This window comes from Bombina bombina, chromosome 4 (genome assembly GCF_027579735.1).
Source record: "Bombina bombina isolate aBomBom1 chromosome 4, aBomBom1.pri, whole genome shotgun sequence".
In the NCBI taxonomy this organism is placed as follows: domain Eukaryota; kingdom Metazoa; phylum Chordata; class Amphibia; order Anura; family Bombinatoridae; genus Bombina; species Bombina bombina.
In genome coordinates, this window is record NC_069502.1 from 1,193,586,470 (window position 1) to 1,193,602,289 (window position 15,820).

General features: G+C 38.0%; 1 protein-coding gene across 3 annotated transcripts in view; it reads right to left on the reverse strand.

The window, feature by feature from the left end:
- Positions 1–15,820, reverse strand: part of DAAM2 (dishevelled associated activator of morphogenesis 2) — a 776,135-nt gene that overhangs the window by 331,246 nt on the left and 429,069 nt on the right. For all 3 annotated transcript variants that reach the window (XM_053712672.1, XM_053712673.1, XM_053712671.1), the window contains exon 6: positions 12,949–13,282. In XM_053712672.1, coding sequence (XP_053568647.1) covers positions 12,949–13,282 — 334 coding nt within the window. The remainder of the gene's footprint in view (positions 1–12,948; positions 13,283–15,820) is intronic.

Genomic DNA, 15,820 nt, shown 5'->3' on the forward strand with positions numbered 1-15,820 from the left:
GGTGTGGGAGGAGGCAAGGTATAAACACTCGCCTATGTTTCAGCGTTACTTTTAATCACAATGTATCTCCTAAGTGTGCACACTTACAGTTTTCTTTCTCCTTCTTTCATTCACTCTTCACTCCTACCGTCTACTCAGCGCTGTTTTGTAGTTATTCCCCCTGAGCTGGTTTAGACGGTCCTGGGAGCCAAATAAGTCTTTTCAAATAGGTTGAGTCTTTCCCAAACAAACTCTGGTGTGGTTTTCTACGCGTTTCAACTCTCCAGGGAGCCTTTGTCAAGTTAGAATTGAAGTGGAAGAGGCACAAGGTGGGAATCAGTGGGAGAAAGGGTGGGAATAAAAAATATTAATGATCTGGGAGAGGGTGGGGGGTTGGGTGTTAAGGGGGGTAAGCTACACTACAGAAAATCTTAAAATAAACTTTTGATTTCAAACTGGGTACTGGCAGACAGCTGCCAGTACCCAATATGGTGCACAATAAGGCAGAGGAGGGGTGTAGAGAGCTGTTTGGGGGATCAGGGAGGTTGGAGCTAAGGGGGGGGTCCTACACAGCAGAATTATTATTATTTTTTTTAAACAAAAAAAAAAAACTTTTATTTTAGTACTGGCAGACTTTCTGCCAGTACTTAAGATGGCGGGGACAATTGTGGGGTGGGGGAGGGAAGACAGCTGTTTGGGAGGTATCAGGGGGTGTGATGTGTCAGGTGGGAGGCTGATCTCTACACTAAAGCTAAAATTAACCCTGCAAGATCCTTATAAGCTACCTAATTAACCCCTTCACTGCTAGCCATAATACACGCGTGATGCGCAGCAGCATTTAGCGGCCTTCTAATTACCAAAAAGCAACGCCAAAGTCATATATGTCTGCTATTTCTGAACAAAGGGGATCCTAGAGAAGCATTTACAACCATGTGTGCCATAATTGCACAAGCTGTTAGTAAATAATTTCAGTGAGAAACATAAAATTGTGAAAAATGTAGCGTTTTTTTCAATTTGATCGCATTTGGCGGTGAAATGGTGGCATGAAATATACCAAAATGTGCCTAGATCAATACTTGGGGTTGTCTACTGCACTACACTAAAGCTAAAATTAACCCTACAAGCTCCCTACATGCTCCCTAACTAACCCCTTCACTGCTGGGCATAATACACGTGTGGTGCACAGTGGCATTTAGCGGCCTTCTAATTACCAAAAAGCAACGCCAAAGCCATATATGTCTGCTATTTCTGAACAAAGGGGATCCCAGAGAAGCATTTACAACCATTTATGCCATAATTGCACAAGTTGTTTGTAAATAATTTCAGTGAGAAACCTAAAGTTTGTGAAAAAATTTGTGAAAAAGTGAACGATTTTTTTTATTTGATGGCATTTGGCGGTGAAATGGTGGCATGAAATATACCAAAATGGGCCTAGATCAATACTTTGGGATGTCTTCTAAAAAAAATATATACATGTCAGGGGATATTCAGGGATTCCTGAAAGATATCAGTGTCCCAATGTAACTAGCGCTAATTTTGAAAAAAAGTGGTTTGGAAATAGCAAAGTGCTACTTGTATTTATTGCCCTATAACTTGCAAAAAAAGCAAAGAACATGTAAAAATTGGGTCTTTCTAAACTCTGGACAAAATTTAGAAACTATTTAGTATGGGAGTTTTTTGGTGGTTGTAGATGTTTAACAGATTTTGGGGATCAATGTTAGAAAAAGTGTGTTTTTTCCATTTTTTTCCTCATATTTTATAATTTTTTTATAGTAAATTATAAGATATGATGAAAATAATGGTATCTTTAGAAAGTCCATTTAATGGCGAGAAAAACGATATATAATATGTGTGGGTACAGTAAATAAGTAAGAGGAAAATTACAGCTAAACACAAACACCGCAAAAATGTAAAAATAGCCTTGGTCCCAAACGGACAGAAAATGGAAAAGTGCTGTGGTCATTAAGGGGTTAAGTTAGGGGGGTGTTAGGGTTAGACTTAGGTTTAGAGGTTAATAATTTTATTATAGTGGCGGCGGTGTAGGGGGGCAGGATAGGGGTTAATAAATTTATTATAGGTGGCAACGGTGTAGGGGGGGGCAGATTAGGGGTTAATAAGTTTAATATAGGTGGCGGTGGGGTCCGGGAGTGGCGGTTTAGGGGTTAAACAATTTATTTAGTTGCGGCGGGGTCCGGGATCGGCAGGATAGGGGTTAATAAATTTATTATAGGTGGCGGCGGTATAGGGGGGGCAGGATAGGGGTTACTAGGTATAATGTAGGTGGCGATGGGCTCCGGGAGCGGCGGATTAGGGGTTAATACATTTACTATAGTTGCGGCGGGGTCTAGGAGCGGCGGTTTAGGGGTTTATAACTTTATTTAGTTGCGGGGGGCTCCGGGAGTGCCGGTATAGGGGGTAGAACAGTGTAGTTAGTGTGGGTGCTTAGTGACAGGCTAGCAATAAAGCTGGGAAAAAGCCGAAGAGCAGCGAGATCGGATGAGTGATAACTATCACAGTCCGCTGCTCATCGCCCCGTACTTGGTGCGCGGCTTTTTGACAACTTTTTTGATAACTTTGGCGAGATTATTCAGGTCCGCAGCGGCGATGGTAGGCGAGCTTAGGCGGGCGTATTGGGGCCGGCGATGGCAGGTAAGTAGACACGTTGATAACTAGAGGCCCATACCTCAGTATGCTCAGAAGCGTGCATGTGTCCTGAACACTATATGGCAGCAGTGTGTGCCGTCTAGTGCTCAACAAAGTGTAACTGGTAAAAACATTGTTACAAACACAGCTGGAATATAGTGTTCAGGACAAATGCTTGCTCCTGCGCATAACTAGGTATGCTCTTCAATAAAGGATACAAAGATAATGAAGCAAATTTGGTTTGTCCAAAAGAGTTGTTTTAGATTTTTCCAAACATTTGGTTCAGCTGAATTTCATCCATGCAGGCATCCGGTTCAGATAAAAATATTGGATTCAGATTTGTTACTGTTGGGAACAGCTTATATAGACAAATAACATTAACAGAAATCTTACATTATAGGAACTCCCGTATGACTAAAACTCGGCATTTAGTGCCTGACCAGCTGTCCCTAACATCAGTCATTAGTAATACTATAGCAGGATGGACAGGGGACGATAGACAAATCAAATGACTTGACGAATCAGCTAAATTCTGACAAATTTGCATTTGTCCGTAGCCCGAATGCACGTCTCTAATCTGAATTATGAAAATGTCATTTTGACTTTCATGTCTCTTTTAATATGCCGTAATAAAGTATATATATAGTATATAGGTTAATGCATAACCTGCAATTACAGCTCAATGGATGACCGCCAATGTAAACAGAAATTCGGCTTAATAATGTCTTTCACACATACGGCAGAGCCATTAACAAATAGCCCATCCTGCATTGCTCTGTATACACACACAAGGCATTTACACAGAAGGAAGGAAAACAGGAACATGTTTTAGAAAATACGGCACCATTTCATTACATTGGGGCATATGTATCCAGCTCCGAATGGAGCTTGATGCCCCGTGTTTCTGGCGAGCCTGCAGGTGCAATGCTGAATACGGCGAGCGTATTGCTCGCCGTATTCAGCGAGGTCTGGCGGACCTGATCCGCAGTGTCGGATCAGGTCCGCCAGACCTTGATACATATGCCCCAAAATGTTGGGTTCACTGTATAATAAAGACCACAGAGATTTCCCTTCCTCGTGTCGTTCATTAGCGCTACAGGCACGAGCTAAATGCTCAGCTTTTTATGTTGCAGGACAACATGTGCTGCCAATTCCCAGATTCATTACATTTTTTTTTTTTTTTTTAAATGATGGTGGTCGTGGAATGAAAAATAATGAAGATTTTAATAGCTCTCTACAACAATGTTGTAGGTTGTTAGAGTAGCCCATTTAGAGACATTGAGCAAAAAAAATTCCAAGTTCCAAGTTAAAAATAAGTTTAATTAAAACAAAGTTTAAACTTAAAGGACTGTAAAGTCAAAACTAAACATAAAAGGATTGTCTATAGCATGACATTTTAAACAACTTTCCAATTGACTTATATTATCAAGTTTGTTTTGTTCTTTTGGCATCCTTTGTTAAAGAGTGATCTTAGGTGAGCTCAGGAGCATGCATGTGTATTTAGCCATATGGCAGCAGTTTATATCAATAAAATACATAGTAGCAATCACTGCAGCCATAGAATACTAAAAACAAATGCATGCTCCTCAGCTCCTATCTGTCTACCTCAATTTACTCTTCAATAAAGGATACCAAGAGAAAAAAGCAAAGTTGATAATAGAAGTTCAGGGGTAAGGGGACTCTTTAGCACTGATGAGAAAATATTGGTATATGCAAGACAGGAACGTGCATTTTTCAAAACAACAGCAATAGAGGCTTTAATTTCTTTTAACGCTGAATGCTAATCACTATAGTAAAGGAATGAAACGTTTTATGTAAACTCCCTTTCTAGTTATATTTATGCCATTATTAGTTTTGAAGCATTTCAATGTAAAACTAATCTAAAAATCGATTCTTCTGCAGATTTACGGACCAACAACAAGTTTGCATGATGTATTACAAATTTCAGTTTAGTTGATACAATGAAAACACATTTCCGAGAATGTTTTGACTCTAATGGAAAATGTATTGCTCTATTTTGATGTTGGTAATAAAACCCCTTTTGTATATTGATCTAAAGTGAAACAAATATAAATGGCTCTGAAGATGGACGATCAGGTTTAACGCTAGTCTAGGGGGACAAAAGTCAAAATTAACCTTTCATGATTCAGATAGAGCAGCACATTTAAACAACTTTCCAATTTACTTTCATTATCAATTTGTTCTCAGTCTTTTTATATTTACACTTTAAGGTACCTGCTCTTACTGAGCACGCGCAATAGTTTACATTTTTTACGTATATGAGTCTGTAATTGGCTGATGGCTGTCACATGATACAGTGGGCAGGGAAACTGAAGGAATTTTTTAAATCTCTCAGAAAAAAAAAATCTACTGATAATTAGAAATTCAGAGTGCAAATGTTTGGTCTTTTTATTATGTATTTGAGGATCCTGCAAATCTGCTGTATTTAATGTTCCCTCTAAGGACCATTACACTTGACATTTCAACAATGCATAACATGTTTCATTGTTGCGAGTGAAACATTATTGTATATACATTCATTATTTATTTTGCAGCCTTTCGCTGTAAAATGCAACTAAATTACAATCTACATTGTGCTTGCTTCACTTTCTCCCAGGGAGGCTTGGGTTTATATTTTTAGGCAATTTATGTGAGCTTTTGTTTACTTTTCCCTCTCTCCCTAAGCTTCTATGGTGTCACATACTTTTAAAAGGTGGATTATCAGTTTTGCATCAACAATCATGATACGAAAATAATTCCTTGCAATAGTCACTAAGTTAAATTAGTGCTAATCCTCTTTAAGGGAATACAGGCGTGTAGGCTACCCCAGACTGCACATGTGCAAACAGAGTAAATCTATATCTGAATATTAGTTTGTGATTGGTTAGCAGGGGTTCTTTTCTTCTGGGGACAGGAAAATCAGTGAAAAGAATAAACATAAAACAATATACTCATTTGAAGAAAATAAAGCTGCAGTTTTCATTGTAAAATTATTCTTATATATGAAGGTTTATAATCATGTAGTTTACAATTTGTGTTAAATGTCCCTTCAAGGGGCCATACATAGTTTTGGGTTTACAGAATTTCTCTGCTTGAGTAATTGTCAGATTAAACAGTTATAAAGAAGAAAATAAAAACTGTTATGTTTAATTATAGATGTTTACTTTTTTGACACATTTCACTCTATGGGAAGCTTCTCTGAATCTCTCTGGTCTGGTGAGATTATCTAAGAAGTCTCATCAGTACTGTGAGGTCCCTTAAATGTTTTTATAAAAACACATTTTACCTTGAGATCTGTTTATCTTATTGTGCAGATTCTAGATATGAAGCAGACATCTACATTCCAAAATAATGTTTAAAGAGACCCCAAACATTTTGCATAATTTCTCTTCATGTTTATGGGCACGATGATCAAAAACAAAATCTTTGGTATGTTTTATAAGAATTTATATCACAGTGTAGATGTATTTTCTTCACATACAGAGAGAGTCCTTCATAGTGAATCAAACAGCTCATGATTTTGTCACAGAATAAACAATATATACCTGATTATTATTATTATTATTATTATTAATATTATTATGTCCTTCTAATTAAACTTTCACTACCCTGCTTCCTAGAAGGTGGGAATTTCAAACCCTGGTACATGAGTGGCAAGTCTAGTCCTAGATGGTGCTAAGCCGTCATAATGATGATTAAGAAAATTATCATGTTAAATATGTTATTTAAATTTAAAGGGACAGTCTACACAAGAATTTGTATTGTTTAAAAATATAGATAATTCCTTTATTACCCATTCACCAGTTTTTGGATGAAGTCTAGAGCCCAAAAAAAAGGAATCAAGACTGAAAGAGTGCACTTGGGGAGCACTCCCGTCCCTGATTGTAATGATTAATAAACTCACATTCAGGACCAGAAACTTGGTATTCAAGTGGATTTAATTAAAACATAACTTTTATTAGAAAAATAGTTGTGTAAAATCAATGTGTGTGTGTATGCACTTTAAAAACACATAGGAACTGAGCCGCAAATATTAGTTAATACTAGGTTCTGTAACCTGATTGTACAGATATTATGGGTCCCTTTAAAGAGGGAATTCACCCCAATATTAGGGGTTGTTTGTATTTTATCTTAGTGCAACAGTAATAGTAGCAAAGGGGTTAAATAAATAGATATAAAGATTTTATTGACAATAATAGTCTTATTTATAGTCAATGCAGTTGGACTGATGCAGGATTATAGCAGTATGTACTATCACACACTATTAAGTAAACTATATCCTAACATCTATTACCCCATATAGTGTCATGTACTGGGGGTAGACAAAGATGTATCAACTGGGGTTCATTTGCTGATTGTGTATTATACACTGTATAACATTGTAGTTAGAATCAACCGTCTTATTGGAACATATGATGCTGGTGGTAACCTGGATTACCCTTCAATGTAGCTTTCAATAAAAAGGAAAAGAGGCTCTTGTGTAATATTTAATACCTTGTATTGTAATTTATTAGTGTAATGGAACATAAGATTATCAACTTGTTACAAATGCATCTGATATATTACGCACTTGTTTATACAACGTGTCAGAATAGCTCTTTATTACCATATAGAGTATGTAATGCTTGAAATTAAATTTGTGGCTGATAAATTAAGGATAATAATCTTGAACAAAATTACTGCTCTTGTGTCTCAATTCACATCCGTGCGTATTGAGGCAGAACTTGTTTTTGTTTTTTTTGCTACCAGTGCCCACGCTCCCAACACTGCCAAATCCTTACCAATAGGTGAGTTCCTAAGACTAAGGAGAAACTGCTCTCAGGACAAGACCTTCAAAACAAGAGCCACAGAATTGGAGAATCGTCTTCTACAGCGAGGATACAGTAAAAGATCTATTCGCAAAGCTAAAACAAGAGCACTCAAAACCCCAAGATCTGATCTTTTAAAGACTAAAGTAAAAAAAGGTGACTCCAAGACTCGACTAGTGCTAACTTATAATCAAGACACCCATTTAATCACGAATATAATTCAGAAAAATTGGCACATTCTTCAAGCTGACCCTCTACTTAAAGATCTAATAGGAGATCGGGTGCATTTGAGTTATCGAAGAAACAAAAACTTGAAAGAAATGCTTAGTCCCAGCCATTACGTATACAAATCCAGAAAAACAAGACCGGCAGAACAAGGATCCTTTGCCTGTGGAAACTGCTCCTCTTGCAGCAATATGATAAAAAAGAAAATCATAACAGATAGATTCGGAAAACATCATAAAATCAAGACATATATCAGCTGCAACACCACGGGTGTAATCTATGCCCTTCAATGTAAATGTCCCAGAGTTTACATAGGAATGACAACAAGAACGCTACACACAAGATTGATGGAACACATGCGAAATATCAGAAATGCTCCGTCTGATCTGTCAAAAGATAAAAAGATCACGTCTGTAGCATCTCACTTTCTCAGATACCACCAATCCAAAACCTCTGAACTCAAGTGTCATGGGATCCAAAAAATATCATTAGGTTTAAGAGGTGGGGACCTGGAAAAAGCCCTTCTAAAGGCTGAAACCAGGTGGATATACCTGATGGATTCAGTATACCCTAAGGGTATGAATGAACAAAACAATTACTCCATGTTCCTATAATGATATAAAGATTAGGAACATCTGTACATTAGAGGAAACAGTTAAAAACATCCGACAATATACTAATGTCATCACGGTGGGCCTACACAACATGATCCTAAAGATCATCCCTTTCAGAATTTTCCCTTCCATTTTTTCCCCCCTTCACTAATTCACCCTTAACATCCATAAGTGTTCCAATGAACATGTATTTACAACTTTACTCTTATCACAAGAGACACACTATGTGCACTAGATTCACCTCATTTGTTTAAATAACAGAATTCAGTCGCCCCAATCAAGAAACCCAAAAACATTTTTGTACCAACACCTATCATGTCATTCCCTTACCCTGAACTTTGGTCACAATTTTGATACATCAGTTTTTTACACTATTTTATAGCACACAACCATTGATCCTTATTCTACCTACAATACACACCAATGTTTAATGATGTGTATATTCCCCCTATGTTCCAGTATGCACTTTACTGATCACTCTAACGTTGGGATCTCCACGTCACTTACTCAAATCACTCATCCTCACTAGGATTTATTTAATAATGAATGCTATCATGTTCAACCAGCATCATATGTTCCAATAAGACGGATTATTCTAACTACAATGTTATACAGTGTATAATACACAATCAGCAAATGAACCCCAGTTGATACATCTTTGTCTACCCTCAGTACATGACACTATATGGGGTAATAGATGTTAGGATATAGTTTACTTAATAGTGTGTGATAGTACATACTGCTATAATCCTGCATCAGTCCAACTGCATTGACTATAAATAAGACTATTATTGTCAATAAAATCTTTATATCTATTTATTTAACCCCTTTGCTACTATTACTGTTGCACTAAGATAAAATACAAACAACCCCTAATATTGGGGTGAATTCCCTCTTTAAAGGGACCCATAATATCTGTACAATCAGGTTACAGAACCTAGTATTAACTAATATTTGCGGCTCAGTTCCTATGTGTTTTTAAAGTGCATACACACACACATTGATTTTACACAACTATTTTTCTAATAAAAGTTATGTTTTAATTAAATCCACTTGAATACCAAGTTTCTGGTCCTGAATGTGAGTTTATTAACCCCTTAATGACCACAGCACTTTTCCATTTTCTGTCCATTTGGGACCAAGGCTATTTTTACATTTCTGCGGTGTTTGTGTTTAGCTGTAATTTTCCTCTTACTCTTTTACTGTACCCACACATATTATATACCGTTTTTCTCGCCATTAAATGGACTTTCTAAAGATACCATTATTTTCATCATATCTTATCATTTACTATAAAAAAAATATAAAATATGAGGAAAAAATGGAAAAAAACACACTTTTTCTAACTTTGTCCCCCAAAATCTGTTACACATCTACAACCACCAAAAAACACCCATGCTAAATAATTTCTAAATTTTGTCCAGAGTTTAGAAATACCCAATGTTTACACGTTCTTTGCTTTTTTTGCAAGTTATAGGGCAATAAATACAAGAAGCACTTTGCTATTTCCAAACCACTTTTTTTCAAAATGAGCGCTAGTTACATTGGAACCCTGATATCTGTCAGGAATACCTGAATATCCCTTGACATGTATATATTTTTTTTTAGAAGACATCCCAAAGTATTGATCTAGGCCCATTTTGGTATATTTCATGCCACCATTTCACCACCAAATGCGATCAAATAAAAAAAATTGTTCACTTTTTCACAAATTTTTTCACAAACTTTAGGATTCTCACTGAAATTATTTACAAACAGCTTGTGCAATTATGGCATAAATGGTTGTAATTTTTTCTCTGGAATCCCCTTTGTTCAGAAATAGCAGACATATATGGCTTTGACGTTGCTTTTTGGTAATTAGAAGGCCGCTAAATGCCACTGCGCACCATGCATGTATTATGCACAGCAGGGAAGGGGTTAATAAGGGAGCATGTAGGGAGCTTTTTGGGGTAATTTTAGCTTTAGTGTAGTGTAGTAGACAACCCAAAGTATTGATCTACGCCCATTTTGGAATATTTCATGCCACCATTTCACCACCAAATGCGATCAAATAAAGAAAAACGTTAAATTTTTCAAAATTTTAGATTTCTCACTGAAATCATTTACAAACATTTTGTGCAATTATGGCACAAATGGTTGTAAATGCTTCTCTGGGGTCTCCTTTGTTCAAAAATAGCAGACATATATGGATTTGGTGTTGCTTTTTGGTAATTAGAAGGCTGCTAAATGCCACTGCGCACAACACGTGAATTATGCCCAGCAATGAAGGGGTTAATTAGGTAGCTTGTATGGAGTTTGCAGGGTTAATTTTAGATTTAGTGTAGAGATCAGCTTCCCACCTGACACATCAGACCCCCTGATCCCTCCCAAAGAGCTCTCTTTCCTCCCCCACCCCAAAAATTGTCCCCGCCATCTTAAGTACTGGCAGAAAGTCTGCCAGTACTAAAATAAAAGGTATCCTTTTTTTATATATAGCATATTTACATATGCTGCTGTGTAAGATTCCTCCCCTTAGCCCCCAACCTCCCTGATCCCCCCCAAAACAGCTCTCTAACCCTCCCCCTCTGCCTTATTGGGGGCCATCTTGGGTACTGGCAGCTGTCTGCCAGTACCCAGTTTGCATGTAAAAATGTTTTTTTTTGTTTTTTTTTTTTTTTGTTTTTCTGCAGTGTAGCTTCCCCCCCCAAGACTAATCCCCCACCCCCTCCCAGATCCCTTAGACGACTTTAATCAGGGATTTTATCCCTCCTTTCTCCCCATAATAAAAAAAACTGTTTCTGTAGTGTAAGTGGTTCCCACCCGCTCCCTCCCCGTGCACGCGCCCGCCCACCACCCCCTGTGTGCGCACCCCCGGCGATACCGCCCCCGATCCCGCCCCCCTCTCTGACCAAGAAGCCATCGATGGCCGCCCACCCACCTCAGCTCCCACCCACCAACGAATGCGGCCATCGATGTCCGGTGCAGAGAGGGCCACAGAGTGGCTCTCTCTGCACCGGAGGGGTAAAAAATGTTATTGCAGGATGCCTCAATATCGAGGCATCCTGCAATAACCGGAAAACAGCTGGAAGTGATCAGGATCGCTTCCAGCTGCTTTCCACACTGAGGACGTGCAGGGTACGTTCTCAGGCGTTAACTGCCTTTTTTCTGAGGACGTACCCTGCACGTCCTCAGTCGTTAAGGGGTTAATCATTACAATCAGGGACGGGAGTGCTCCCCAAGTGCACTCTTTCAGTCTTGATTACTTTTTTTTGGGCTCTAGACTTCATCCAAAAGTTGTTCTTGTGCACAAGCACCCCTGCTCATACAAAAGACACATACACACATATATTTATGTGGATGTGTGTATATATATATATACATATGAATACTGATATATTCAACAGATTTAATTGAGCAACCCTGTACTAATAATATTTGTAGTGCTAGTGCCACCCCTTCTTCTTACAGTACATTCACCAGTTTTGCATAACCAACACTGTTATATTAATAAACTTTTTACCTCTGTGATTATCTTGTATCTAAGCCTCTGCAAACTGACCCCTTATCTCAGGTCTTTTGACATACATGCCTTTTAGCTAATCAGTGCTGACTCGTAAATAACTCCACGGAAGTGAACAAAATGTCATCTATATGACACAAATTAATTAGCAGTGCCTAACTGTCAAAATGCACTGACATATGAGGTTCAATGGCTTAGAAATTAGCATATAAGCCTATCTAGGTTTAGCTTTTCACAAATAATAACAAGAGAGCAAAGTAAATTTGATGATAAAAAAAATTGTTTAAAATTACTTGCCCTATCCGTATATATAAAATAAATGTTTAATTTTGTCTAGACTGTACCTTTAATTTGCTAAAAAAAAATGTGTACAATTCACTTTCTCTAATAAGCCTCTAAGGAAATGTCAAAAGTAATTAGTGCCATTGTTAAAGTCAACTTAGCTCTGATTCTACTAAACTGGTCTGGTGTTTGGATGAACCAAGGGTGGTGTTTGCACAAGTAGGGGGGGTATTTGGGAGGTCCAGGGATGGTGTGTGAATTGTACAAGGGTGGTGTCTGAGCAGTTAAATTAAATGGTGGTGTTAAATGGTGGTGTTTGGAAAAACTAGGTGGACTTTGGGTAGTTAAGGGTGATGTTTGGATAGTAAAGACATGGTGTTTGGATGTTCCAGGAGTGATGCTTGAATGGCACATAGGTAATGTCTGGATGGCACAGGGGTGGTCCAGATTTGTGTTTGGGTTATACAGTGGTGATTGTTTTGGTGGTCCAGTGTTATGTTTGGATTTTACAGAGATGAAGTTTGGATGGTACAGGTGTGATGTTTGGATGGTCCAGTGATGTGTTTGGGTGGTACAGGAGTGATGTTTGGATGAACTAAGGGTAGTCTTTGATTGGCCCAGGCTCATGCTTGGATAGTAAAAGGGTGATATTTAGATAGTCCAGTGGTATGTTTGGATAGTAAAACATTTGGATTACCCAGGGTCCTGTCATCAAGCTCTACCAATGGTCCTGATTTTAGTATCATCCTTGAAGGAACAGAAGGAAGACAAATCAAGTTGGTTGGCCTTGAGGACTAGATTTGGGCAACCTTCTCAAAGAATAAAAACTCAATGTGGCCTCTCCTTTGAAAGAGCTGAACACCCTGAAGTATATTCTTACATTATGCTTAGAACTCACCTGGAATCGTGTTCGCTCAGCAGCAAACACTTGATAATGAAGCATGGCCTGTAGAACCTTCTTGTGGCCATCTGGGACCAGACAGACAGCTCCAAGTATCTCTAAGACTGCAATCTTGGTTTTAATGTTCTCAGTCCGTAAGCTCTGGGAGATAATGTTAATGCTCTCAGGATGAGCCAGGACATGCGCCCTCCCTTGGGAGTTGTTCATCAGGGCCTTGATGCATCCTATAACGGATGTATGTATGCGGCTCTCCGATGTTTCATAGTCCATGCTCTTGAGGAAGTTCAGCAAGCAAGTTAAACCATCCAGCTCAATGAACCTGGTCACAAACCTAGAAAAAATGAAAACACACAATACTTTAAACACAAATAACAAAGGAAAAACAACAAATATTCATAGGCATTTAAATCTACTTGAATAAAGGGTTTTTCATTGCGTTTAAGAAGACGAACTTAGAGAACGTTCAAACTTGAAGTTACTCAAAATTAAGAAATGTATCAAAAGAAATATCAAATCGTAATGAATATGATCCAAAAGCTGTGTATTTACTGTAGAGTAAAATATATATTATAAATTTGCTAGTGCAATAAAATATTATATATATATATTCATCAATATAAGTGATTGTGTTCTGTTGTTTTATGTTATAAAGCTTCTTGATTGTTGCTTTCTCATCTCCATTACTGTGGCCAATGAGGGATGGATATGAATAAGCTCTTGCAAATATCAACCAATCACTGTACAGCCTGTAGGGAGGTCAGGTTTCTGCATGTTTTAGTGGTAAAAAAATAACAGGGAAAGAAGGCAAATAATGAAAGCGCATTCCAAAGTTTTTCATTGTGTGTAGTTACTCATTCTGGGCTAGAATACAAGTGACGCGCTATTTCTCACACCTGCTTGTGCGTTAACTTAGCTTTTTGCGCGGGTACCATGCATATTACAAGTTGAAAGTAAAAAGTTTTCACACGAGCAATAACCCGACACAAACAAAAAGCCGAACTTCAAATATTGCTATCACGTTAACGTATTCCCCTAAAGACTTCAGTGGAGCACAAAAAGTGGTATGAAACCGAAGACCCTTACTTCCACGCAAACTCGCCATGAAATATTAATATTTCACATTCCAATATTCCTCACATTGAATAACATGTTCTATTTATTCATAAATACATATCTCTACAAATATCTGATGTTTTTTATATATAGGTATAGCTAAATACATATATATATATATATATATATATTATATATTTATATATATGAATAGCTACTTAAAAAATATTTAAAACATACACCCCTATGTGGAGAACAGTGGAATGTGAAATATTTATTTTAAATACATAGTTAAACACTTTTTTAAATTTGAATATTGCATACATATGATTTTACATGTTTTCAGCTACTTGACTGCAAAGGACTCCAATGATCTTCCATATATATCTATATATGTGTGCCCTAGAGCTGCAGAATCTTTGGCGTTCTACAAATAACCGATAATAATAATATGTATATATGTGTTGATATGTGTATATATGTCTGTAAAAACATATATACACATTTAAATACATAAATACATATGCACACACATATACAGACACATTATATATATATACACACACACACACATACATATTTAGACATGTATATCTATGTGTCTTTATGTTAGAGTCCTTTGCAGCATTGTTCCCCCTAATACCTCATATCTTTGAGCCCTTATAACTTTTTTATACAATCTTTTTTATCAGAGAGTGTTATTATTATCAGTTATTTGTAAAGCACCAACAAATTCACATGTATATACAGTATCTTACAAAAGTGAGTACACCCCTCACATTTTTGTAAATATTTTATTATAACTTTTCATGTGACAACACTGAAGAAATGACACTTTGCTACAATGTAAAGTAGTGAGTGTGTTTAACAGTGTAAATTTGCTGTCCCCTCAAAATAACTCAAAACACAGCCATTAATGTCTACACCGTTGGCAACAAAAGTGAGTACACCCGTAAGTGGAAATGTCCAAAATGGGGACAAAGTGTCAATATTTTGTGTGGCCACCATTATTTTCCAGCACTGCCTTAACCCTCTTGGGCATGGAGTTCACCAGAGCTTCACAGGTTGCCACTGGAGTCCTCTTCCACTCCTTCATGACGACATCACGGATGTTAGAGACCTTGTGCTCCCCCACCTTCTGTTTTAGGATGCCCCACAGATGCTAAATAGGGTTTAGGTCTGGAGACATGCTTGACCAATCCATCACCTTTACCCTAAGCTTCTTTAGCAAGGCAGTGGTCGTCTTGGAAGTGTGTTTGGGGTTGTTATCATGTTGGAATACTGCCCTGCAGCCCAGTTTCTGAAGGGAGGGGATCATGCTCTGCTTCAGTATGTCACAGTACATGTTGGCATTCATGGTTCTCTCAATGAACTGTAGCTCCCCAGTGCCGGCAACACTCATGCAGGCCCAGACCATGACACTCCCACCATCATGCTTGACTGTAGTACTCCTCACCTGGTTGCCGCCACACACGCTTGACACCATTTGAAACAAATACGTTTATCTTGGTCTCATCAGACCACAGGACATGGTTCAAGTAATCTATGTCCTTAGTCTGCTTGTCTTCAGCAAACTGTTTGCAGGCTTTCTTGTGCATCATCTTTTGGGACGACAGCCATGCAGATTAATTTGCAGGCTGACTCCCCACCCCTTCCATCTCTACAGCAATGCTGGCAGCACTCATACGTCTATTTCCCAAAGACAACCTCTGGATATGACGCTGAGCACGTGCACTCAACTTCTTTGGTCAACAATGGCAAGGCCTGTTCTGAGTGGAGCCTGTCCTGTGAAACCGCTGTATGGTCTTGCCCACCG